The 25,127-nt window shown below is 48.8% G+C and overlaps 1 protein-coding gene, 1 long non-coding RNA gene and 1 other non-coding gene across 9 annotated transcripts; all 3 read right to left on the bottom strand.

The window, feature by feature from the left end:
* Nucleotides 1-738: 738 nt before the first annotated feature.
* On the bottom strand, nucleotides 739-2,454 carry LOC138447298 (uncharacterized). Of its 2 annotated transcripts, none has more exons than XR_011259779.1 (3): nucleotides 2,207-2,454; nucleotides 2,028-2,120; nucleotides 739-1,392 (listed from the first exon to the last, which is right to left on the bottom strand). It is a non-coding gene; the product is annotated as an uncharacterized lncRNA (long non-coding RNA). The 2 variants fall into 2 exon arrangements; XR_011259778.1 differs by having other exon boundaries at nucleotides 2,211-2,454.
* Nucleotides 2,455-5,692: 3,238 nt separating this feature from the next.
* On the bottom strand, nucleotides 5,693-5,765 carry TRNAM-CAU (transfer RNA methionine (anticodon CAU)). The gene has a single exon. It is a non-coding gene; the product is annotated as a tRNA-Met (tRNA).
* A 2,234-nt stretch (nucleotides 5,766-7,999) lies between these two features.
* PIPOX (pipecolic acid and sarcosine oxidase) lies at nucleotides 8,000-23,227 on the bottom strand. 6 transcript variants are annotated; one of them, XR_011259776.1, is made up of 9 exons: nucleotides 22,644-22,861; nucleotides 21,253-21,401; nucleotides 13,479-13,692; nucleotides 13,013-13,195; nucleotides 12,306-12,458; nucleotides 11,760-11,918; nucleotides 11,097-11,172; nucleotides 10,606-10,802; nucleotides 8,000-8,450 (listed from the first exon to the last, which is right to left on the bottom strand). XR_011259776.1 is itself a non-coding variant. In XM_069602986.1 (8 exons), the coding sequence occupies exons 1-8, from the start codon at nucleotides 22,755-22,757 to the stop codon at nucleotides 10,672-10,674; spliced, it is 1,179 nt and encodes a 392-aa protein (XP_069459087.1). In that variant the 5' UTR covers nucleotides 22,758-23,227; the 3' UTR covers nucleotides 9,193-10,671. The 6 variants fall into 6 exon arrangements, 2 of the variants coding, with proteins under 2 accessions (XP_069459087.1, XP_069459086.1); XR_011259774.1 differs by having other exon boundaries at nucleotides 11,015-11,172; nucleotides 22,644-22,852; XR_011259775.1 differs by lacking the exon at nucleotides 8,000-8,450 and adding an exon at nucleotides 9,193-10,476.
* Between the last annotated feature and the right edge of the window lie 1,900 nt (nucleotides 23,228-25,127).

The raw sequence follows: 25,127 nt of genomic DNA, 5'->3' as shown, positions 1-25,127 counted from the left end.
AGCTATGACAGCTTTACGGAAAAAAAACCGCAAAAAAGATATTAAGTTTTGACATTACCCAGGCAAATTATATTTGAGGTGGTTTAAGAGTCAAAGAGTTTCCACATTTTAATAAATTTTTATATGTTTTATGCCACATCTATATGATCTAACTGGATTAGAAAAAGAAGCAAATGGATTTGGGGAAGAGAGGACACTAGGGAATTTGAAAGTGGAAAAAAAAAAAAATCCTGGTATGGGAACACAGCCAGTAGCTTTAGAAATATTACCTCTTTGAAAGACAGGTCAACAACTGATAACCAGGCAAATATAAAACTGTATGTGATGAAATAAGCCTCGTGACTCATATTTAATCCTGGGGACTGGCATCAGTTGCAGGTTGGCATCCTTGCTTAAGGGCTGCTTCTGGCCCCCGCCGTCCTCTGGAGAGCAGGGGGATTGACCCTAGTGAATGGCAGTGCCCTGGAAGGTTGTGCGCTAGAAGCACGGGGCCATGGTCTGCCTTTGCACACCCAGCTGCTCGTCTGTGGAGGCTGGTCCTTCCAGTGGACCATATACTCAGCCATTGGGCAGGATTTTATAGCAGAAAAGGAGCTCCTGCTCCCTCAAACTGGCAAAATAAGCCTAGAAAACCAACTGAGTAGTGAGGCACTCTGAAGCTCTGTGAATGGGTTTCTAAGGGAACATGTCCACATGACAAAAGTACATGTGAAAACACAGATAAATATTAGATGAGACTTCTGAAAACTAGAAATAGCTTTATTTGGGCACGTGGGATTCTAGATGAAGTCTCTGTGCTTGAAATAAAAGTTTTCATACAATTTCTCTTTTAAGTCAGTACAGATGTGTATGTGTCAGAAACCAAAGAAGGCCCCCAATTAGTCATATTAGTGTGACTCTAAGAGGAATGTCTTTCCCAGCACTGCAGAGATAGAAATAGTAGCCGTGGAGGGTAAACCATGTGGCAAAGCTGCTTAGAAACTGCTTAGCTCCCTTGCTCAGGGAAAGCCATTCTTAAAGCAGCAGGCATCTCTTGGCATGGCTGCGAGTGGAAGCTGGAAGAGGAACAGATTGGAGGGTGGAACTTGAACAGGGTATTTAAGGAAGAGGAGCAGCGGGGGAGGGGTGAGAAGAGCCTCCAGACATAGCCTCCCATGCTGCCTGAAGCCCTGCAGGTGACAGGTTTAGACAAGGAGACACGTGTTGATGCAGGGACCAGTGATGGAGTGGGGTGAGAAGCCAAGAATTAAAAAGGTCATTTAGGATATTTGTGTCTCAGTTACATATTAAAAAAAAAAATCTGTAAGGGTGGACATGACTCAATGGCCAGACTGTGCCCGGTTAATGGATTTCTGCTTCTCATACCTGACTCCATCGAAGAAGGTTTAGCCCCTAAGGAAAAAGTATTTTCGCTATTTCAGAGTCAAGTGATAGGTGAGTTCTCTGAGAAAAACGAGAAGGTATTGGTTTTAGAAGGGGAGGACTAGGGGGTTGAGACCTCACAGAAGGTCTGGGAGGAGTAAGTCTCTTGGGGCTCGGAGGTGATCTTCGTCTCCCTCCCTGCCCCCACTCCTTGCTCCCCAGTAGAAATCAGCTACAAATCTCAGCTTGTTGGGAACAGATGGCCTTGGCTGACGAATAAGCCACCGCAGGCTGCTCCACCTGTTCTCGGGCTGGAATAATCAGCTCGAGACAAACATCGGCGCTGAAATAACTCATGGCAGCGGGTGATGCGCAGGCACAGATTCCAAAAATCTCTTAAATAGACCCCCTCCAACTCTCTCCCTTCCCCAGCCCCTAGAGGCCATCAGGGGAAGGTAATGGAGCGGAGAAGAGAGAGAGAGCCCCAAGCTGAGAGCGATGGTGGAGCTGGTGGTTCTGCCGGTGGAGGGGGGGCGGGGCGAGGGCGGGGCAGGGTAGAGAACGGGGCGGGGCATGGGCGGGGAGTGGGCGGGGCGAGGGCAGGGCGGGGTCGGGGCTAGGGCAGGGCAGGGCAGGGCAGGGCGGGGCAGGGGCCAGGGAAATACCTTGCTCCAAGCCAAGGTAAGTTATTTCCCAAGAGCATATGGAGAACGTGGAATGGTTGGTCCCTCTCAGGGACAAGTGTGAGGAGAGCCAACCTGTCGGGGAAAGTAGAAAACTGAGAATCTGGGTTTCTTGTGAATGTGTTCGTTGAAGAAGTGATATGCAAATGAGATCAAGCTACCCACGAATCTCTCAGCAGCTCAGACAGTTCCGCCGGCAGCCGCTTGGGGATGGCTGCCCAGGGTCCCGTACTTCTGCGCGCTGGTGTTCAGCCTCCCCTCACGTCCTTGATGAAGTCTGCTGGGCTAATGTTCCCTGACAGAGGCAGATGAGCCCGTCGGGGGAGTGACAGCGCTGGGAAGCAATGGTGACGGCTGGTGTGGGGCGGGGAGGGCGGCGGGGTTGCTGGCTGAAACTGGGGTCTGGCTCCTGTGGAGTCAGTCAAGAGAGGGCAAGGATTGAGAGAGAAGAGTTGGATTGATGGCTTGTGTGCCTCAGACACCCTTTGGTCCAACCTCCTGGCCTGATGCTCAGAGTTTAGAGGGACTCCGAGTCTCCAGAAGCTGTGCTGGCCTGGAGGAAAAGCCAGAGCTCTTGGACACCCCAGTGCATCTCTAACTGCCAGCTATGGTTCCCCCCAAGTGGTCCCTGTGACTCTGCCTGAAGAATAGGACTATGGAGAACACAGCTCTTACCTGTCATTTAGGGTCCCACAAACATAGTCTCCTTTAAAGCTGGTCATGCCACTGAGGTGTCATGGTGGCCCCCATCCTGCTGAGTGCCTGACTCTGTGGTTCTCACCTTGCTGTATGTTAGAAACACTCACGGAACTGTTTTTGTTTTGTATACAAACAGTGAAAAACATAATATAATGAGCTTTATCTATCAAACGGCTTCAACAGTTTTCAACAAGGAATGAATCTTGCTTCATCTACACCCTTGGATTATTTTAAAGCAGACCCCAGATATATCATATGTTTCCCTAGTGGCTCAGATGGTAAAGAATCTGCTTGCAATGCAGGAGTCTCGGGTTCAATCCCTGGGTTGGGAAGATCCCCTGGAGAAGGGCTACCCACTCCAGTATTCTTGCCTGGAGAATTCCATGGACAGAGGAACCTAGAGGGCTACAGGCCATGAGATAGAAAAGAATCAGACATTACTGAACGACTAACACTTTCACTTTTCAGATATATCACTTTGTGACTGAGCACACATGCACACACACACACATACACCCATGGAAGATATTTGTTTAGTGTCTCTCCCTTAGAGAAAAAGAACATGACTCCTTAAAATGTAACTACAATACTCTTTTCACACCATTAAAAAGTTATCAGTAATTCCTTAGTACCAAATATCCAAGCAATGTTTACATTTTCCTGATTGTACATATTACTAATTATATTAGTTTTATATATTATTTATATGTATAATTAATTTATATACAATTATATGTGTATATATACAAAGTTGTTGCTCAGTCACTCAGTTGTGTCTATCTGCGACCACATGAACTGCAGCACACCAGCCTTCCCTGTCTTTCACTATCTCCCAGAGTTTGCTCAAACTCATGTCCATTGAGTCAGTGATGCCATCCAACCATCTCCTCCTCTGTCACCCTCTTCTCCTCCTGCCCTCAGTCTTTCCCATCACTAGGGTCTTTTCCAATGAGTCAGTTCTAAGCATCAGGTGGTGAAATTATTGAAGTTTCAGCTTCAGCATCAGTCCTTCCAATGAATATTCAGGGTTGATTTCCTTTAGGATTGACTGGTTTGATCTCCTTGCTGTCCAAGGGACTCTCAAGAGTCTTCTCCAGCACCACAGTTCAAAAGCATCAATTCTTCAGCACTCAGCCTTCTTTATGGTCCAAATCTCACATTCATATGTGACTACTGGAAAAATCAGGATTCAAACAACATTGAAGAGCTTTTTAAGAACTACTCCTGTGCCCAGGGCCTTCTCTCTTGGGGATTCTGATTTAACTGGCCTTGGGTGGGGCCCAAACATCATATTTTTTAAAGCTCTCTTGATGGTTTTAATGGGCAGCCAGGGTTGAGAAATGCTTTACCTTTCCCCCTACCAGTTTCCTGCCAATTCCTTCTCATCCAGGCTGTTAAATACTTCTCCCACCTCCAGCCAATAGACCAGAGCAGTTGGCATTCACATGCCTACCCTGGAGGTGTGTCTTTTCCAGGCTCCTCTTTCCAGGTGGGCTCCAACTCTCAATGGACATGAGAATTCCTTTTCTCTACTGATTCACGTACCATGTAGGCCTGTTCCTACCACTTTCTCTCCTAATATGCCTGGTGTCTGTTCTTGCCTTGCAAGCATAGCAGATTTTTTGTGTGTGTGAAAATAGCAAAATTCCTGCCTCAGGAAAAAGTGAGAACTTCCCTAGGGGCAGTTCTCATTTGGCTGCTCAAGTGGCTCTGTGCTGCATTGGAGCTGAGAGAGAAGCCTGCTGGGGGCTTGGCAGCAGATGTAAGGGAAACTGGGGACTGAGTGGGACTTGAACCCAGCACTTTTGGGGGAGTCTAAGAAACCTTTCTCTCCTGAAGATGTTGGCCCCAGGAGCATCTTAGAGAATTATGCCCACATCGATATTCATAGCTGTCTTCCTGCCTCTGCTCACCCACCCTGCCCCTCCACTCTGCCCCGCCTTTCAGATTTCTTCCTCCCTACTGTGTCCCCCTGCTCCATGCCTCACTGACTGTTGGTGAAACAAACCTAGTCTAAAATAATGAGCAATCAACTACCCTGATGCTTGGGGCAGGCTGGGCAGGGGCAGGGGGGAAGGGGTAGGGAGCTGAATCATTTATAAAGCCTAATAAAGATGCAGATGAACACGCTGACTTGGAGCCCCAGAGCTGGGCTTATTCATTATTCAAAGTTATGTAAATGCCACTGGGTCCTGCATGTTAGAATCCTGCCCCTTGTCCCCGCTGCTTCTTCCTGCCTGACAGATCCAGCCCGCCTTCTGCCTCCCCTCTCCCCTCAGGAGCTTACATTCATTTGCCCTGCCCAGAATCTCATTTCAGACTCTACCTGCTTTCTGGCCACAAGTCTTCCTGAGGCTTGTTGGGAGGTCCTGGCCTTCAAGCAAGATTGTGTATGTGCTCAGTCACTCAGTCATGTCTGACTCTTTGGGACTCCATGGATGATGGCCTGTCAGGCGTCTCTGTCCATAAAATTTTCCAGGCAAGAATACTGGAGTGCGTTGCCATTTCCTGCTCCAGGGGATCTTCCCAACCCAGGGATCGAACCCATGTCTCCTAAGTCTCCTGCATTGGCAGATGGGTTCTTCACCACTGAGCCCCCTGGGAAGCCCATCAGGTAAGACTATACAGGCCGAAATAGATGGACTTCTTATTTCTAAAGATTTCCAAGGAAAGAAAACCCTAACAGTGCTTGTATACATGTTTTAATATCTCGCAAATCTGTTTACTTAGTGATTGGGTGGATTTCCTGAGGTCTAGCCTAAATCCCTCTTACTGCAAGCAAGAGGAAGCCCATCATTGAAATAGAATATCCAATAACCAAATTCTCTTTACTCACTCTTTTAGAAAAAAAGAAATTATTTAACTGTGCCGGGTCTTAGTTGGTACCCATGGGATCTTCAATCTTTGTTGTGATATGCAAAGTCTTAGTTTCGGCATGTTGGATCTAGTTCTCTGACCAGGGATTGAACCTGGGCCCCCTGCATTATGAGAACAGAGTCTTAACCACTGGACCACCAGGGAAGTCTTTTAATCACTCTTTTGAGAAGTAAAATGCAAGCGTCAAGTCACTGCAGCCTACTGTCCCTGTATTAGCTCATCCTTGTTGCCTCCTCTTATCTTTCTATTTTTGTTTGTTGTCTAGTTGAGGCGCCCTGCACAGGGTGCTACTGGTGGTAGGGTGATGCTGGAGTTTGTATTCAAGTGGCTTCTTTTGTGTGAGTTCTCAGTATTTGATACTCCCTAGGGTTAGTTCTCTGGTAGTCTAGGGTCTTGGAGTCAGTGCTCCCACTCCAAAGGCTCAGGGCTGATCTCGAGTTTTGCATGGTTCTGTATATTCTTTTTCACTCTTCAGGTACTCCTGTCTGCTCTCAGCTGGTGTTCTGCATGCACTTCTGTGTCTTAAGGTGTATTCCTGATGTATCCGTGGAGAGAGAAGCACTCCATGTCCACCTACTCCTCCGCCATCTTGTTCTCCTGCTTACCTTTCTAAGCAGGTGAACCTCAGTCCGAATTAGAATCACACTCCTTAAGACCTTAAACCTGTCGTGGTTTAAAACCCAACCAAACTCCAATTAGGTTTCCACTTGTATCAACTACACCACATACCTTCTCTTTTCCGCACTGGTACTATTAATTTGTACCGCACAGTTAGTCGCCTAGGTCTCAGGACTCAAATTACTTTCCCCTGACTCCCCTCTGTACCAGTCTTTCCCTTTTCCCCCATCACCTCCTCATTTTTCAGATGGTGAGGCTGAGAGATGAAGAATTGGGTCAGAGTCTCAATGGCATCGATTGCCTGTGCTTTCCCTTCTTTTCTGGACTGCCTCTCCTCCCTCCCCACCCCCAATCTATTTTTAGCCTGCCTCTGTTTGCCTTAGTCTGGTTGGCAACCATGCCGGCCTCTTTCTCTTTGCTGCCCTTATCTCTCCCCTGCAGCTCATGTGGACCTCAGTTGCCCTTCCAGAGGTCTCTTCCTGCCTGCCCAATTTATTTTGATTTTCTCCCATCTTGAAGATAGGCAGGGTTTCTGCCGGAAAGTGGATGCCTGGCCACGCTCAAGCAGAAGGGAGGCAGGGAGATAATGCTGGCAGGTCTGCTTGGCAAATCCTTCAGTGTTACTAAAACCCTCAAGTTGGCCCTCCGAGCCCATCTACGAGGGCTAGTCCTCTACTCCATAGCCATAGACTCTCCTCCCCTGCATGGCCCCAGCCCACGCCCCATGAGAGATACTCAGTTCCTCCGACTTGGGTTGTGTGCACATCCCTGCAGGTCCTCGCCTGCCTCCCTGGCCTGCGTGTTGCCAGCCTCCTCTTATCCAATTCCTGCTTCTCTCCACTCTGCCCTGACCTCACCCCTCCCACACACACCCGCGCGCCCCGGCCCCCGCCCCCGCCTGCACTCTGTTTCTAGGACACCCTGGCTCATTTGTAAAGGGCCTTCGCCAGCTCAGGCAGCGCTTGTCAGCGTCCCCCACTTGTCCTTTCTCAGCCTCCTCTAGACACTGGTCCCCTCCTTTCGCTGTCACCAGCAAGCTGAATAAGACTAGATATTTTGGAAGGGGAGCTGCAGCAGCTGGCTGGGGGAGGAGGGTGGCCCTGAGAGAAGCAGAGGCAGAGGGAGTGGAGGGCAGCCGTGGAACAAGGAGAGAGAGAGCCCCAGCATCCTTTCTCCCCAACTTTGCTGGCTGGGGAGCTGGCAGGATCTTACCCTGATCCCTGTCTGTACCTCATCTCTCTCTTAGTAATAACACAATACCTTGCTTTACAATTCACCATGTGCTCTTACAGACATCCTGGTATCTGCCTGATGCATTCCCTCTCCTCCAAGTCTGCTCAATGAGTCTCACCCTGACCACCATCCAAAAGGGCAAGCCTTCCCCCAGCATTCGCTATCTTCCCCACTCTGCTCTGCTTTTCCCCCAACACATTTGTCACCATCTAATGTACAATATAATCTATTCATATGTATTATTTACATAGGCTTCCCAGGAGGCTCAGTGGTAAAAGAATCCGCCTGCCAATGCCGGAGATATAAGAGACGTGGGTTCGATCCGTGGGTGGGGAAGATCCCCTGGAGAAGGAAATGGCAACCCACTCCCATATCCTTGCCTAGAACATTCAATGGACAGAAGGGCCTGGAGGGCTACAGTCCATGGAGTCACAAAGTGTTGCACATGACTGAGCGTGAGCACAAGCACGAAAGCATTAGCTACATGTCTTCTCCTCACTGGGCTGTAAACACCACAAGAGTAGAGATTGCCATCGATTGTTTTATTCATACGTACATCCACCATGCCTAGCATAGTGCCTGGCACAGAACAGAAGCCACAAATATTTGTGTGTGGAATGAATGACCTTATTTGATCCTCACACACTCCTTTAGAGTTGGTCAGTATTATTATCCCCTTTTTAAACATTTTTATTTATTACCTTATTTTTGGCTGTGCTGGGTCTTCGTTGCTGTGTGAATGAAGTTGTGGTGAGTGGGGGCTACTCTGTTGCGGTGCATGGAGTTCTCATGGCAGCGGTTTCTCTTGTTGCAGAGCACATGTTCTTGGCGCACAGGCTTCAGTAGTTGCAGCATGTGGGTTCTAGAGCATGGGCTTGGTAGCTGTGGCACACGGGCTTAGTTGCCTCCATGGCATGCGGAATCTTCCTGGACCAGGGATCAAACCCTTGTCGCTTGCATTGGCAGGTAGATTCTTATCTGCAGGACCACCAGGGAAGGGCCCCACTTTTTAAAATTGTGGTAAAATATACATAACATACAATATACTATCTTAACCATTTTTTTAAAGTATTTATTTGGCTGCATCAGGTCTTAGCTGAGGCATGCAGATCTTTTAGTTGCCACATGCAAACTCTTAGTTGTGGCAAGCAGTGTCTATTTCCCTGACCAAGGATCGAACCCAGGCCTCCTGCACTGGCAAGCTTGGAGTCTTAGCCACTGGACCACTAGGGAAGTCCCCCATCTTAACCATGTGAAGTGTACAGTTGAGTGGCATTTAAATACATTCACAGTCTTATACAAACATCACCATCATCCATCTCCAGAACTTTTTCATCTTCCCAAACTGAAGCTCTGTGCCCATTAAACAATAATTCCTTATTCCTCTCTCCAGCCCCTGGCAACCACCATTCCCCCTTCTGTTTCTGTTAATTTGACTACTCTAAGTAGCTCAGAAGTTTCCCAAGAGGTACTAGTGGTAAAGAACCCACCTGCCAAAGCAGGAGACAGGAGAGACTCGGGTTTGATCTCTGGATTAAGAAGATCCCCTAAAGGAGGGCATGGCAACCCACCCCAGTATTCTTGCATGGACATCCCATGGACAGTGGAGCCTGGTGGGCTACAGTCCATAGGGTCACAGAGTCAGACATGACTGAAGCGACTGAGCGCGCACGCGCACGCATACATAGCTCGTACAAGTGGAATCATACACTGCTTGTCCTTTTATGTCTGGATGATTTTATTCAGCATTATATCTTCAAGGTTGATCCATGAGATGTAATATCATTCCCATTTTACAGATATGATTAACCTCCCCGCCCCCCCCTTTTAGAGGCTGTGGTTCAGGAAACCAAGTGAGAGCACCCAAAAAGCAGAGTTGGAAACGTGTTCCATTCCAACTGGCTAGCTTTTATAATTCCCAGGAGAAATCAGCATTAATCCATGTGCCTAGGCCCATACGGCAATTGAAGAGTAATTTCCTCTGTGTTGTTTTTCCTTTGAGAATATTTTTACTCTTATTCTCATTTCCCACTCCTCCCCACTCAGGGATTCCTCTGAACATTTCCACCCCACCCAGTCCCAGTTTTGTTTTGTTTTGTTTTGTTTTTTCTCCCCAGAGCACGTTAACTCCTATTCTTTTGGGTCCTAGGGGCCCCTGTCTGGAGATCCTCCTGCTTTGGTTTCATCAGAATGCGCTCAGCCTTCCTTGAGTCTCTGTTTACACCTTTCACCCCTCCACCCACCCTGGGGCAGTTATGAGCCTGTTTCCTTCCAAAGCAATTAGTGCAAGGAGGCCAGCCGACTCGGTGTTAATGCTGTTTCATTAAGTGGGAGCAATCCTAATGATAATAAAATGGCACATTTAACATTCAAACATTGAACAGGGTTTCTGAGCGAGTGTGTCTCTCTCTTCCTTTCTGGTAGAACAGCTCCATCTTCATAAAGACCTGACAATACACCTTAATGAGAGACTGGGGAGTTGAGCGTCTTTATGAGAGGATGAGAACCAGACAAAGAATCTAGAGAAAGAGGGTGTGGTGCGTTGAGGGGATAAAGACCCTAAGGAGTCCTGGGGTAATGGATTCTGTGGTGCTAATTCAGACAATTAAATTCTGTAAGAAATAAGGTCACATGGAAAATAAAGCCTGCCACAGGCTTTCATGCAAGGCAGTCATTTACTTATCTGTTTGTTCAACACATTCTTTTTTTTCAACAAACATTTACTGTGTACCCACGACGAGCCACATTTTGTGGGGGTTCATGATAGAGGATGGCTCTAGTTTTATGAAAAGGAGCTCCAAGGGCATGAATGGTCTACAGACCATCTTGTTTACCCTCCCCTAGGCAACTTTCGTCAGATCTATCCGAAATTCAACAAATGCGCCAGTGAAGAGAATTTTAACAGTTGCTTTGGTCTCCTGAGCCAGTCCTTATGCCCCTTCCTCACTGAGACATCCACCTCCAAGGTCCTTGGCACTCCGTGATTATAGAATATCTGATTGAACTGAAGCAAAAAAGTGGTGTGTGATTGGGGAGCTGGCCAGAGAAAGAAGGTACGTTCAATCAGCTGGTGTTTATGGGGGACTGAAGAGAGGCAGGAGAAAAGGATAGCCTCCCACAGCCTCTTTCTTACTCTTAGATGTCTTTCCCAGCTTTATTTCCAACTCCTGGGCACCGAAGGAAAGCTGCTGGCCAGGGGTCAAAGGTGGGCTTTGCCCAGGCTAGGAAAGCGGCTGATTCGAAAAGGTGTCAAGTCATAGGATGGCGTTAATTTCATGCTTAATTCGTACAAGATCTTCCCCACAACAGGGGACAACTTGAACCCATGCCCTAGGGAAAGGAGAACAGGTGGTCAGGCATCCTCATAGACAAGAGCTGGGCTCCCTGGAAGTCCCCTACACAGTCCCCAGACAGGGCTAACATTCCCACTGGTTGCACCCCAAAGGCAGAAGGTGCCTCCCACCATGAGCACCCCTTATTCTCTGACAGCCCTGTTCAGCCCCCTTATACACTCACAATCTGGACTTTGGCCCTTCTCTTACCAGCTTAAAGCATGAAAAACACCATTCTGCCTTGCACTGAGGTCAACTTTAAGGCACCCCATCTTCCCTCGCTCAGGCTCACCAGAGAATCCAGCACCAATGACAATGTTGTCGTACTTTGGGTGTCTATCAAGAACGAAGTGCCCATCGGGGGTGTTCTAGAAAGAAACAATCACACCTGTGTCCTTTGAGGATAGAAGGAGGAAGAAGAGCTGCAGGCTCAGAAGGGAGGAGACTCGGCTGGATTTCTTTCCAGAAAGAATGGGAACAGGACACAGGCGTGCTTTCTGCATGCCAGTGCCCTGGGGTACGCAGGTCTTTCTCATTTGTCCATCTGTCTCTTCTCATACAGAGCTATGAACACAGTAGGTGCTCAGTTAATGTGTGTAAACTAACTTCAGCCAAGATGCCTCCGGCCCTGGTGACATCTGTCTCTTCTCTTTGTCCCCAAGGCCTGCTCAACTAGAACATCTTGCCAAAAACTCTTTTAGAGTTCTTCCGGGAAACATAGTGAAGGACTGCCAGACATAAGCCTAGTTTCCTAATGAAAAGGAATATGAATAACCTCTAATGGGCCCTCTCGGGTGGAGGCGAGCCGACCCTCAGAAATGAGCTCATTTGTTTCAAGTCACATTCTATGTCAGAGGTCAGGCCGAGTCTGGCCCAAGCCGCGCAAGGCCGGTCTGCCCCATTGCCCTGCTCCCAGGGCCGTGGGAGGGCCCGGCCCGGCTGCCCCCACACTTACCGTGTACATGCAGTGCTCCATCACAGCAGGCTCAGGCTGCAGGTCAGGTAAGTGATCTCTGACAAAACCGCTCAGGATGTGGACATCTTGGATGTCTGAGAAAGCTGCCGGGCAGTCCCGCTCCTCCGGATCTGCATTGTTGCCGTGGTGATAGCAGACCTGGCTCCCAATCAGAGCAGTTTGAGCTGGAAGGGCCGGCTTCCTGCACACCACCCCCAGCCCGGCAGGAGATGGTGGGGGGCAGGTTGCACACAGGAGGCACCACAGCCATCACCCCAGCCTTCCCCAGTCCTGTCAGATGCTTTTTGTTGCCACATAAGGTTGCCTAGCCGTCCGTTCCCCAGCTAACCCTCTGTTTACAAAGGAAGGGCTCCCTTTGCTGGGCCCCAGGACAGCTGGGAGTCTCGTGCAGCACATACTGAATAGTGAAGTTGGTTCCTGCTGCTGCTCGCTGGGGTCTGAGGGAGCTCATTGAGAGGGAAGTTAGGGTAGCCGCCCCAAATCTGCATGGGACCCTGGTAGCCTTCTCTGGACCTCTCCCCTCACCTTCATCAGCCCTGGATACTCTCTGGAGGGCAGCCCGTAGATGTGGTGAGGAGCCAGGCTTAAGCCCAGGCCCATGAAGCATGGAAAGGCCTGGGACACACTGTAGCTTCCAGCAACCTTCTCTTGCCAGTAACACACGTTGATCCGCAGGGTCTTGGAGCAGGAAGAGAAAGTGGGAAATGAAAAGGAGAACATTCTGGGGTCCTCCAGATGCCCTGCTCAACTCACCCATCTTTGTTTCACTCAGTTCTCGTGTCATTTACATGTGATATTGTGTTGTGTGTGTGCTTGCTAAGTTGTTTCAGTCATGTCCGACTCTTTGCAACCCCATGGACCATAGCCCCCCAGGATTCTCTGTCCATGGGATTCTCCAGGCAAGAATACTGGAGTGGGTTGCCATTTCCTTTGCTAGGGAATCTTCCCGACCCAGGGATTGAACCCGCATCTCCTGAGTCTCTGGCATTGGTAGGCTTATTCTTTACCACTGTGCCACCTGGGAAGTCTCAAGGCCTTTATATATATCATTTAATTTAATTCTCCAACAGCCCTAGTCCCCATTTTACAGGCTATAAAATTGAGGTTCAGTGAGGTGAATGAACTTGCCCAAAGTCATCCACTAACACGTGGCAGGTGGAAGATTCAAGCTCAAGTCCCTCTAGGTCCAACTTTTCTTAAACATGACCTCCCAAGCTTCTAGTTCCCCCTACCTGGAGAGGTAGCTCAGCTCCCAAGGGACGGAGGAGCCGGTTGGTCCAAGGACCTGCCGTGATGATCAAGCTCTTGGCTTGGTAGCTCCTGGAGGTAGTTTTCACCGCGACTGGTAGCCCTGGTTTTATCTCCACTACCTTCTCTCCATCATGCACTATGCCACCTAGCTTTCGAATTGCATCCTGAAAGGGCAGGAACAGGGAAGGAAGAATCATTTTTATATGTGGTTCACCCTGGTGGACAAAGAATCCTTCACTAAGGGCAGAAAAGAGCGGGCAGGCTCTAGACCTCCTCACCCGTATTGTCCAGGCCTAATAGGATATCTAAAATCGCCCTGCCCCCACAGTGAAGACTAGAACCCTCAGGGCCAATGCGCTCCTCTGGCCAGGGGTCAGGGGATGGCTGACGGGGACCCAGGATGCCCAGAGCAGGAGCTGTGTGGCCCCTAACGATCCACCATGTCACCTGGAGAGCTCTGAGCGCCTTGTCGGCATAGAGAACTCCTCCGGACACCTCCAAGAGCCCCACTTCTCCCCTGGCCAACCGAATATTGGGGAAACATTGCTTCAGTTCCTCAGATGAAAGACACTGGTGCTCCACTCCCTGCCTCGACAAAGTAGCCTGGATTGTCTTTAATTCTGGATTCTCCTTCATTCCCAGCAGCAGTAGTCCAGTCTGCCTGTTAAAAAGAAAAAAAGACCCCTACGTGAGAGTTTGCATCTGGGCCCTTCCTTCTCTGTCATTCTTCAGCAAGGGTCTGGGGCCAGGCATCAGGGAAGTCCTGGCCTCACATTCAGAAAACAGGCAGAGACATCTCTGTTCTGTTGTGAGAGTCCCAGTATTGCGCTGGTATCCAGCCCATCCCTCAGTCTGATCTTGGCTGTCACTATTGGTTTGCTTGTCCCTCCATCTTCCCTCCTCAGGATCCACCCTGCCCTTGAGGACAGAGATCCTAAGTCCTCTTTTATCGCCACACCTATAAAGTGGTAAAGGTTGAATGAATCTGGTAAGATTTCTTCCCCTCCCTCCAGTTCCCTGACCCTACTCACTGTTTTGATCTCTGTTCTTCAGAGATCAAGGGGACAACAGAGGATGAGATGGTTGGATGGCATCACTGACTCAATGGACTTGAGTTTGAGCAAGCTCTGGGAGATGGTGAAGGACAGGGAAGCCTGGTGTGCTGCAGTCCATGGGGTCTCAAAGAGTTGGACACAACTGAGCGACTGAACAACAACTTTATTTCTTTTCCCTTCCCCAACCCCTTGCTGTTTCTTTTCGTGGTCCCTTTTCCTTGGCGTATCATGTTTTATCCCTTCCTGTGTGTCAATCTCTTGGTTCCTCCTCAGGCTGCTTGTTTTGTGGAAAGGATCCTAAGTTGGGAGATCTGGCTCTAGGTCCAGTCCTGTCATCCTCTCTGTATCCTTGCTCTGATTGCTCGCTGAGCCAACCCCCAGATTCCTCTTCTGTAATGCATGACTGTTGGACTATTAGAGATTTCACATCAGAGAGGGTGTAGAAATGGCCTGGATCTTTTTTGTTTTTGTTTTTTTGCTTGTCACAATACCTGGGGGTTGCCATTCACATTTGGTGGGCAGGGGCCAGGGATATTAAACCTGGAATGTTCAGGAAAATCCCACCCAAATGCCAATAGTGCCCTCATGCAGAAACCCCAGTAGATAGCCCCTTAGGGCTCCAGGAACTAATCCAGTGGTTCGGTGATTGTGCTTCTCCCTGTACATCCCTGTATGCTTCTTACTCTGAGTGAAAGCCGTTTCTGTTTAATGCTTTCCACCTCTCTGTCACCAGAGATCAGAGCTGCCTTTTTGTGGAAACTGATAAAAACGATAGAAGGGTCACTTTGGCCCATGGGACCACTCCTGTAGTCCCTCTTGGTTCCGGCAGCCACAGTGACAAGCATCAGCCTGACACATCCCCCAGGTACTGTATATAAAGCTCCTAATAGCCTATAATGGAGTCTCATGGATATTACATGCTTCCAAATCCCACATTATCTGGTTGGGGGGATTAAAGAGAAGATTGGGAGGGGGTAGGGACACAGCGGGCCCTGGGGCCGGTGTCAGTACACAGAGCCTCGCAGCGTGCCCAATCCATTTGCCATGGCCCCCGCCTACTCAGCATCCACCACTGATGAGAAAGCGCTGAGCGCCTCTGCCTCTTCAAAGCTTGGCAGAGGGAAGATGCTGTAGAAATCCCCACCTGTCAGCAGACAGTCCTTTTCCTGTGGCCCCAGAAGGACTTCAGATTGGGTTTCAGGTAATGAAAACTCGCCTAGTAAACTCCTCGGTCAACAGGAAAAGGAAGTCACCCAAGCATACGTTCTTGAGCCCTTTGTACCCCATGAAGCTGTGGCTGGCTACAGTTCTGCTTAAGTCCTGGCTTCATTCTCACCTGAGCAGTCATAATATCAGATCCCTGACCCGGAAATTCCCAAGCAGCATATTTTAACCTCTGCCTGCAACGTACCAGCCTTGGTCTCTCGTATATTCTGAGATTTACTTTCCCTTCATTTTACCCTCTTTTTCTTCTTCTCTTCTTGCCTTTCTTCTTTCCTTCCTTCCTTCCTTGAAATAAGAACTCCTCTTACAGGAATGTACTGCATGGAGGAAATGAACTCATGCCAAGGCAACGGGCAAATCTGTCAAATTATGAAATGCTGAGTGATGTTCTAATTCCCAAGCCGTCCTGTGGTGGCTGAAGCGGGAGCACCCCATCCCTAGGAGTAATCAGCGAGCTGATTCTGCCGGTGAATGTAATTGTGCCGATTGTAATCATTTTGCTCCAGCTCTCTGCCCCTGTGGCATTTATTTCTTAGCCCAGATATTGATCTAACAGTGGGGAATTTTCCGTCTGAATTTGCGGTGCCGGACCCTCCCCTAGTCCGAAGATGCGTTTGGGAAATTCTCATTTTCCGTGGATCACAGCTGAGCTATTTGGCCCGAGGGAAACCATGCACTGCTGGAGAAATGCCTTGGATTGGAGAGAGATTTTTTGACCATTATGAGCAAATCGGAAATAAATGTAAAACACTGCCTGGAAATGCAAAGGCCTGTCATTATGGGAGATAGGTGAGAGTCTCCTGTGGGAAATGTTTAGAGAATTGGAAATCAGTCAATCAAAACCGGGATTGGAGAACGGGCTTTTTCTCCCCCAGCATGAAGATAGATGACTTCCACGGGCAGATTGAAAATCATTTAAGTGCTTATTTTCTTAATGGCTTTTCCTAGATCCCAATAAACAGTCTGCTCATTCTGCATCAATTTCTCACCCCCATGCTCTGGGCCTCCCTTTCCTCTTTTTCTGCTCAGATCCCAGCTACCAAGTTTTGGGAGGAAGAGGGTGAGAAGGAACAAAGATCTCACAGGCCAAAAAAAAAAAAAAGAAAGACCAGGAAATGAGTAGTCAGGGAGTAGTCAGGGCTGGTCTAGAAAGACGGCACCTTGAAGTGAGGCTGGGTGCCAGGGAACCCTGAAAACAGTTCACCTCCGAAGTCGCAGGACACCATCAACTGAGTGCCGAGAATTTGGTGCTGAACTGTGCCTTCTTCCCAACCCTAGCTGGATCCAGTGCTAGGAAGAGATTCCTCCCAGCATCCTGTTGACTTCTGTGTGTGTATGTGTGTGTGAGTGTGTGAGTTGCTCAGTCATGTCCAACTCTTTGTGACTCCATGGACTGTGACCTGCCAGGATCTGCCCATGGAATTCTCCAGGCAAGAATACTGGAGTGGGTAGTCATCCCCTTCTCCAGGGGATCTTCCTGACCCAGGGATCAAACCTGGGTCTCCCGCATTGCAGGCAGATTCTCTACTGCTTGAGCCACCAGTGAAGCCCTTGACTTCTCTGTGGTCCTATTAAAGCCTTAGAAGTGATGGACGGAATTGGTGATGAGGGATTTTTACCAGTTACTACAATAGGACAGGAGGCAGGATGGAGCTGGGAGGAATTGGGAGGGGCAGACAGCTCTCCGTGCATCTGCCATCTCCCATTCCAAGCTCCAGCTTCCCCCTCTCTGGGTGAAAAGTACCAGGAAGCCAGCTCTGAGAGTCGCCTTGGGGAAGGGGCTCCAGTAGGACTTGGTAATGGCTGCTGTCTTTGTTGGTTTTCGAGGAGCTCCTGGTGTTTCATCTTCAGCTCAGTGGGCCGAGGTGGAATTGGTTAACAAAGACTGCTCCAGGGAGGGGATGTGGCTGACAAGCCAGACACTTTGCAGACACGGGAAGCAGCAGCTGCGGAGGGGGCCACCAGGTTCTGCCAGCAGCTGTACTGCCTACGGCTGTGATCTTGTCTGATATTGTCAGCTAAGCAGGGGCAGCCCGGGTCAGGAGCTAGATAGTAGGACTCAAAGGGAGAAGGCGGGGGCAGGAAAGAGATGGGCCACAGAGCTGGGATTTGCTCTGGGTATCATCATCCTGGCTGTACACATCACAAAAGACTCAGACCTTGTGATCTGACACGTGTCATTGTCTGTTCCCGGAGTATATGCAAATATCCGGAGCCCACCCATATTCAGTATGCCACTGTCACTGGGAGTGGCAGAACAGAATGAAAAGAATTGGACGACCACCTCAACTATCAGCTCCTGAAGGCTTTTTTTTTTCAATCATCATCAAATATCATTAAGTAAATATGTTTGTATCTATCAGTTCAATTATGATATTGTGCTAGTTCTTCCAGAAGAACTTAAGAGAATAAAAACCACACAGCTGATGGATCATTTAGAAAATCAGAATTAGGAACAAAAGATCAAGGAATTGGAATGGGAAGTATCTGTTCCGTGGCTCCGAGTAAAAGAACTAAATAAACTAGCCTGCCTGGGTAAATTAGGTTGGCCGTAAGGAAGAAATTGTTAATAATAACAACACAACACAATAATAAAACCTAGCACTATAAAGAACTTTCAAGATTTTTCAAAGAACATTCACTTCACTCCTCATTTTCTGTAAGTGGGGCTTTGAAGCATAGGAAGAGTCTTTTTGCAGGGAAAGCGGGTAGATAGTCTTTTAAGAGGGGCGAGAGTATGTCCTGGCTTCCCTGGTGGCTCAAAGGTTAAAGCATCTACCTGAAATGTGGGAGACCTGGGTTCGATCCCTGCGTGGGGAAGATCCCCTGGAGAAGGAAATGGCAACCTACTCCAATACTCTTTGCCTGGGAAATCCCATGGACAGAGAAGCCTGATGGGCTACAGTCCATGGGGTCATAAAGAGTCAGACATGACCGAGGAACTGAGCACATGTGCGCACACAGAGCAATCTTTTGATCTGGGATAATTTAGGCATGAACTTGTATGGAGACAAGAGATGGACAAGGTAAGTAGTCTGTGGTATTTCCTAAATCAATCAATCTATCAATTTAGTCGCTCAGTCATGTCTGACTCTTTGTGACCCTATGGACTGCAGTACAACAGGCTTCCTTTCAACTCCTGAGCTTCCTCAAACTCTTATCCTTTGAGCTGGTGATGCCATCCAACCATCTCATCCTCTGTCATCCCCTAAATCAGGAGCCAGCAAGATATGACCCAGGGGCTGTATCAGGTCTGCCACCTGTTTATGCCTGTCCCACAGCCAAGATGGTTTTCAAGTTTTCAAATGGTTGACGAAAAGCAAAAGAATATTTCATGAGCTGAAAATTATGTGAAGTTTCCGTGTCCGTAAAGTTTTATTGGAACCCAGCCATGGTCATTTGTTTTCGTATTATGGTGGCTCAGATGGTAGAGAATCAGCCTGACGTGCAGGAGACCCGGGTTCAATCCCGGATCAGGAAGATCCCCTGGAGAAGGGAATGGCAACCCACTCCGGTATTCTTGCCTGGAGAATTCCATGGACAGAGGAGCCTGGCAGACTATGTGGGGTCACGAAGAGTCGGACAGCTCTTAGCAACTTTCACTTTCACTTTATTCGTGGCTGCTTTCACAATGGCAGAGTTGAGTAACTGGCAGAACTGAATTGCTGCAACAGAGACCATATGGCCTGCAATGCCTGCAAACTTACTATATGGCCATTCACAGAAAGTTTGCCAAACTCTGCTCTAGACTAAAAGTTGAGTAATTCTGTGAATTGCACTACTGGTTAAGATCTTGACTGGTCAGTAGCAACCCTCTCATAAGTTTGTAGGGAGAATTAAATGAGTTAACATGGATCAGGTACTTTTAGAACAGCCTTAGTTTCCTTTTTGTTTTTTTCTGGCTGAACAACATACAAGATCTTCCCTGACAAGGGATCAAACCTGTGTCCCCTGCATTGGGAGCGCACAGAGTCTTAGCCATTGGACCCCCAGCTTCTTATCATAAGCACTAAAACATGCAGTGATGATGATGGTGGTGATTTGTCAGGTAGCATTCTAAACCCTTTACATACTTATCCTCACAACAGACCTAGGAAATAGATATTATTACCCCTATTTTGCAGATGAGAAAATTGAGTCTCACAGGGGTTAGACAGCTTGCTCCAAACCACACAGCTAAATATGTCAGAGTGAACTGATATCTAGAGCCAGGCCTGCCTTATTCCAAAGCCCTTCCAAATTCCTGCCTTCCTGCCAAAGAGGGTTGTGAGATCGAGTCTCCTATCCAACGGTCCCTTTCCCTCTCTCCAGCAGCCCTTCCCCTCGATGTCCATGCTTCCTGTATCCCATCTGCCTCCTCCTGCATTTCTTCCCCCCTTACTCGATGGAGATAGGACGCAGCTGACCCAGAATAACTGGAAGGAACTGCCATGTTTGTATTTAAAGGTGCTAGGCATAGTGCCAAGTATTTCATAAGAGTCTCATTTAATTCTCACAAAGCCCTAGAAGAGAAAATGAGGTGCAGAGAGGTACAGAAACTTTTCCAAGGTCACACAGCTGGTAAGAGGTAGAGCACAAAGTCAAATGCAAGCCTGTCTGAGTCCAGAGTTGTCTCCTCTCTGAAAGATTCCACTTTCCAAACATCTCTCAGTTGCCTCCTTGTCTTCTGGGATGAAGTGTGCCCTCCAAGGCCTCGGCAGATCTTTCAGCACAAGATACTCAGCAATATTCACAGATGGCTGACGGAGAGGGGGGTCCCTTTGCCAGGCCACCCCTCAGCAAGACATGCTCCTTTATTTGGGTGCTGGGTGCATTAGCTGCCTCTGGAATCAATCTGTAATTAGCTGCCCTAGCTGTATTTGCATAATGGATTTCACTTTGTTCTTAAGTTAATGGTGTTTTTGCAACAGAACAGTAACCTCTTGGTTCCTGGCCATTAAAATAACTGCCACCCTGTAGGGTAGAGCAGTGGTTCTGTAGGAAGTTCAGTTAAGAGCCATAGAGAAGGTGGGAGGATGATACAATGGGTGGTAAAACTTCTCTTTGCCTCCTGGGTTGTCTGCCTTCTTCCTCATGAGTATTCGAAAGGTCGTGGTTGGGGGACGGATCTTAAGGGTCAGAAAAGACATGGGAGCATCAGGCTCCCATGGAAATAGCTGCAGGCTCCCTCCATGGCAAGCAGTGTGGCCTGAGGAGCATTGCCATTTGTTCCCACGGGAGGAGGTATGCAGAGAAAAATGAAATGGATTTATATGGGTTGTTCTAAGGGTGAGGACCCAGCATGAGAAGTTGTGATACTAGTAGGAATATAAAGAATCAAGCAGAGGGACTTCCCTGGTGGTCCAACGGTTGAGAATCCACCTTGCAATCCTGGAGACATGAGTTCGAACCCTGGTTGAGGAACTAAGATCCCACATGCCAGGGAGCAACTAAATCCATGCACCAAAACTACTGAGCCTGCGTGCCTCAACTAGAGAGTCCACGTGCTGCAACGAGCAATGCAAGATCCCGTATGATGCAACTAAGACCCAACACAGCCGAACAAATAATTATTTTTTTAATTAAAAATAATCAAGCAGAGTTCTTCTCCTCTATTTCAATCCCTGCCCTGATAGAGCTTCTGTCAGCTTCACGGAAATGTAGATACACACTCTAGCTCTGGGCACCTGCCGAGTGTCTTTTCAGCAGCTTTCCCCAAACAACCTCTGCAAGCCTTGGGCACATGGTCTGAACCCAGCCCTGGAACTCAGAGCCTGGCCGGAGCCAGCTGGACCCGTGGCGTGGTGACAGCAAGCAGAATGCTTCCATGGATCCAACACCTCCGAGACCCTGTGTGTCCCTTGTTGCACATCAAGTGTTCCTGGCACCACCCCCTCTTATGGTAAAAGCACCCCCAGGTGCCAAGCCCCAGGATTCAAGGAATTCTCTCCCACCAACCCAACCTGTATAATTGGGTTCCCGCCTCATGCTCCAGCTGGGCCCACATGGAGTAGCACTCAGCCATCATCTGGGTGTAGAAATCTTCTGGGTATGCCCTTCGGATGATCCGGCTCTGCCCATGGGAGCTTCCTCGGGAGTGCGGGAGAAAGAACTGGAGATGGAGAACAAGAGACAGCTGCAGCTGACACCCCTCCCCTTTAGGAGCCGGCTAATCATGTGCTGTCAATGAGGAGTGCTTATCCTTCAAATATTTCTCCCTTTATGGCCAAGTACTGACTTGGCTTCAGAAGAGAAGTTCTTCAGTAGCTCTAACTCATGCCTTCTTTTTGCTAACATCATTCGCATCCCAAAGTCCCTCTGTGAGTTAATCTTCAGTCATCCTGTTGCAACCTCCATTTAGACTCTTGGAGAAGCAGAATTAGAAAGATGGTTCGAGATCTTTCTAGTCTAGGTTCCTCATTTTATGGACAAGGAAACTGATGCTGACTCTTTCTCTGTAGTTCAGATTGCTCAGGACAAGTGATCTATCTTGGGATTTAACAAGAGACAGAGTGTTTCCTTCGAGGTTGGACCAGGAATCCCTCAGGCTTTGAGAAAACTGATCGAGAAATGAAGGTTTCCAACCAATCCAGCTCATTACCAAGAAGAGTAAACCAAAAACATCCTGGATAGATGCAGGTAGAACGGGAGGGTAGAAACCTTGGGAAGGTGGGCTGGGTGGATCTGCCCTGGGAAGGACCCTGTGGCTATACAGGGCCTACCTACATGGGCAGTGGCCAGTAGACTGCACTTCATGGGGTCACTTTTCTATAAGGAAAAAAAAAAACAAACCTAAGCCTCATTTCCTGTGTATCAAACAAGGAGACTGCTATTATCCAGAGGTGACAGAAGGAAACAGGAGCCGCTGCTCGGTTGCAGGGTAAGGGGCCAGAAATATGCCAGGACAAACCCTACCTCCTAGGCGGACTAATCAGCCTTTGCCTCCAGGCAGAATTACCTCTGCTTAAGGTTACCCAAAGCAGAACTGATTACTTTTCTGGGTCAGAGCAGCCATTTTGGCACAGAGGATCCTGGGTAGGTAGAAGGTAGAGAATGGGGCCTGGGACACTTGCTGGTCAAGGACAGGATCTGGGAGGCAGCAAAAGGAAGAAATGTGCCTAGAAACCCAAAGCAGGTCTTAGGGAGGGTGGAACTGTCTTTGCATCGTCATGAAACACACCAGACAGCTAAGCTTCACACTGCACAGAATTTGTGATGACCAGGCCCTTTGATTTGTGATGATCAGGTCCTCCACCCCACCGCCTGCTGGCTCCAGAAAAGCCTCTGGGGGTTGGGGGGCGGGGAGGAGAAAGGGACTGTCCCTGAGGTCAGGAGTGCAGAGGGGACACGGTACCTGCTCCAGCAGGAGGATTTTCTTGCTGTGTTTGGCCAGGTGGTATGCCGTGAAGCAGCCCTGGATGCCTGCCCCGATCACAATGGCGTCATAGAGCTCCCTCTGAGCAGCCATCCTGCCCGCTGAATTAGCTCTACAGCCTCAGAGACCACAGAGACCTCAGCGATCAGAGAGGGCCGGTGGAGGCAGGCTCCAGCCCCAAGGAGGAGGAGTAAAGCAAAGTCCAACCTGGTCAGCATTCCCACAGTCCCCTGGGCCCTGGCCTTCGCCCCGCTCCTCCCAACCCCCAAAGCCTGGCACCGTGCTCAGCCCCCGCCTCCCCTCCAAAGCAGAGCTGGGGAGTCTGATTTGTGAGGTTTAGCCCGGCTCAGCTGCCAGCCTCACCCCTTGCATCCCTCTAGCTTTCTATTCTCGGCTCAATTATTGTCATGCAAATGGACTCCTTCCTATGCCACCTTCCTGTCTCATTACGATCTTTGTCTCAGGACTCCGGCCCTGGAATTTCAATGCCTCCTAGACCCAGCCGGGCACTGGGACTGCTGCCTCCCCCTGCTGTCTTCCCACTCTCCAGCCTGATTTCCTTTGGAGACTCTAGAGGGCCTGGCTAAGAACTTGGCACGATGCCCAGGGTAAGACCCACCTCCCTGGTGGGTGGTGAGGTCAGGGGGTAGGCTCAGGGGCCAATTGGGAGGGCAGGTTTGTGATTATGAAATTATTCTCAGCGTGTCTGACTTGCGTCTTTTAAAAAGGAGAAGGGGAAATGATCCTGAACAAATGGAAAGGACAGAGTAAAAGGAAGAGCTTTCTCTGGAGACACAGAAGGGGACCAGGCACTAGCCTAGGACATGAGGGGCCCTGGAGTGAGGGCTCCCTCTGTGCCAGGCAGTATGCTAAATGCATTTGGGACACAGCCAGGCTGTGTAGGGCCTAATTCTTATACAATTCAGGGGGACTCTTGAAGAAAAGGAAAGGAAAAAATTGTGAATACAAAATTAGTTCCTAAGACTTGGAAAAGATCGTGCAATTAAGGAGCCCCGTGGCTGAAGTTTCATTAGCCTCACGGTGAATCAGCCTCTGCATGTATTATCTAGTTTAATCCTCACAGCCCTAGATGTAAATATTGATATTTTTATCCCCACTTTTGGCACATTAAAGATGGCCCCCACTTCTTGGTCACTCTTCCCATCACAGGCTCTGTGACAGCTTGACCCGTAGGATATAGAGGAAGTGACACGGGGACAATTTCTGGCCCAGGCCTTAAACGCAGCTTCTTGGATCCTCCATGTTAGTCCAACCATCCTGTTGGAGAGACCACATGGAGAGGCCCTGAGACTACATGGAGAGACAGACATAAGAGTGAAGCAATCTTGGGACTTCCCTGCTGGCCTAGTGATTAAGAATCCCCTTGCCAATGCAGGGGACACTGGTTCGATCCTTGGTCCAGGAAGATCCCACATGCCCCAGAGCAGCTACTAAGCCCATGCTCTAGAGCCCGTGCTTCGCAATAAGAGAAGCCACTGCAATGAGAAGCCCGTTCACCACAACTAGAGAAAGCCCACGTGCAGCAACAAAGACCCAGTGCAGCCAAAAACAAATAAACAAATAGTTTCTTTAGAAAATAGTGAAGCAATCTTGGACCTTCCAGCCCACCCTGGCCACCAGTTAAATACCACTGAGTGACCCAATTAATGCCACGTGGAGCATAAGACTCATCTAGCCAAAACCCATCTGAATTCCTGAGCTACAAAATCATGAGATAGAATAAAACAGGTTTCTTTGTTTATTTATGTTTGGCTATGCTGGCTCTTCGTTACTGTGCTCGGGCCTTTCTCCAGTTGTGGCGAGTGGAGGCTCCCGTCTAATTGCTTATTGGGTGCCTTCTCTAGAAGGCATTGTGCTTCTCAAGAGCATGCGCTCGAGGGCGCTCAGGCTTTAGTAGCTGTGGCTTCCGGGCTCTAGAGCACAGACTCAATAGTTGTGGCCTGTGGGCTTGCTTGCTCTGAGGCATAAGGGATCCTTCTGGATCAGGGATAAAACCTGTGTCCCCCGCACTGGCAGGCAGATTCTTTACCACTAAGCCACCAGGGAAGTCCAATAGTTGCTGTTTTTAGCCACTAAGATTTTAGGTAGTTTTTCATGCAGCTATAACTGAAATACCACTTTACAGACAAAGACACAAAGACTCACAGAGACTGTAACTTGCCCAAAGCCTCGCGCCTGGTAAACAGGGGCACTGAGAGGTGAGCCTCGGTGTGTCTGGTACAGAACAGGTTCTTTAAGCACTGTGCTATACCAATGAGTTCCGACTTGTAACGATGATTCTGATTTGAGTATGGCCATGCTACAAGCGGTAGAAAGTAATGGACCAGGACATCCTTGGGACCATAGGAAGGTGCCTAGCCTTAGCAAAGACTCCTTCAACATGGCCTTGGCAACTAAGCTATCCTTTCAGCCCAGGCTTCCTTTCCTAGGAAAATAGGGGCC

This window comes from Ovis canadensis, chromosome 11 (genome assembly GCF_042477335.2).
Source record: "Ovis canadensis isolate MfBH-ARS-UI-01 breed Bighorn chromosome 11, ARS-UI_OviCan_v2, whole genome shotgun sequence".
NCBI lineage: Eukaryota > Metazoa > Chordata > Mammalia > Artiodactyla > Bovidae > Ovis > Ovis canadensis.
Note: the sequence above shows the minus strand (reverse complement) of the source record. Positions and strands in the feature narration are given on the sequence as shown.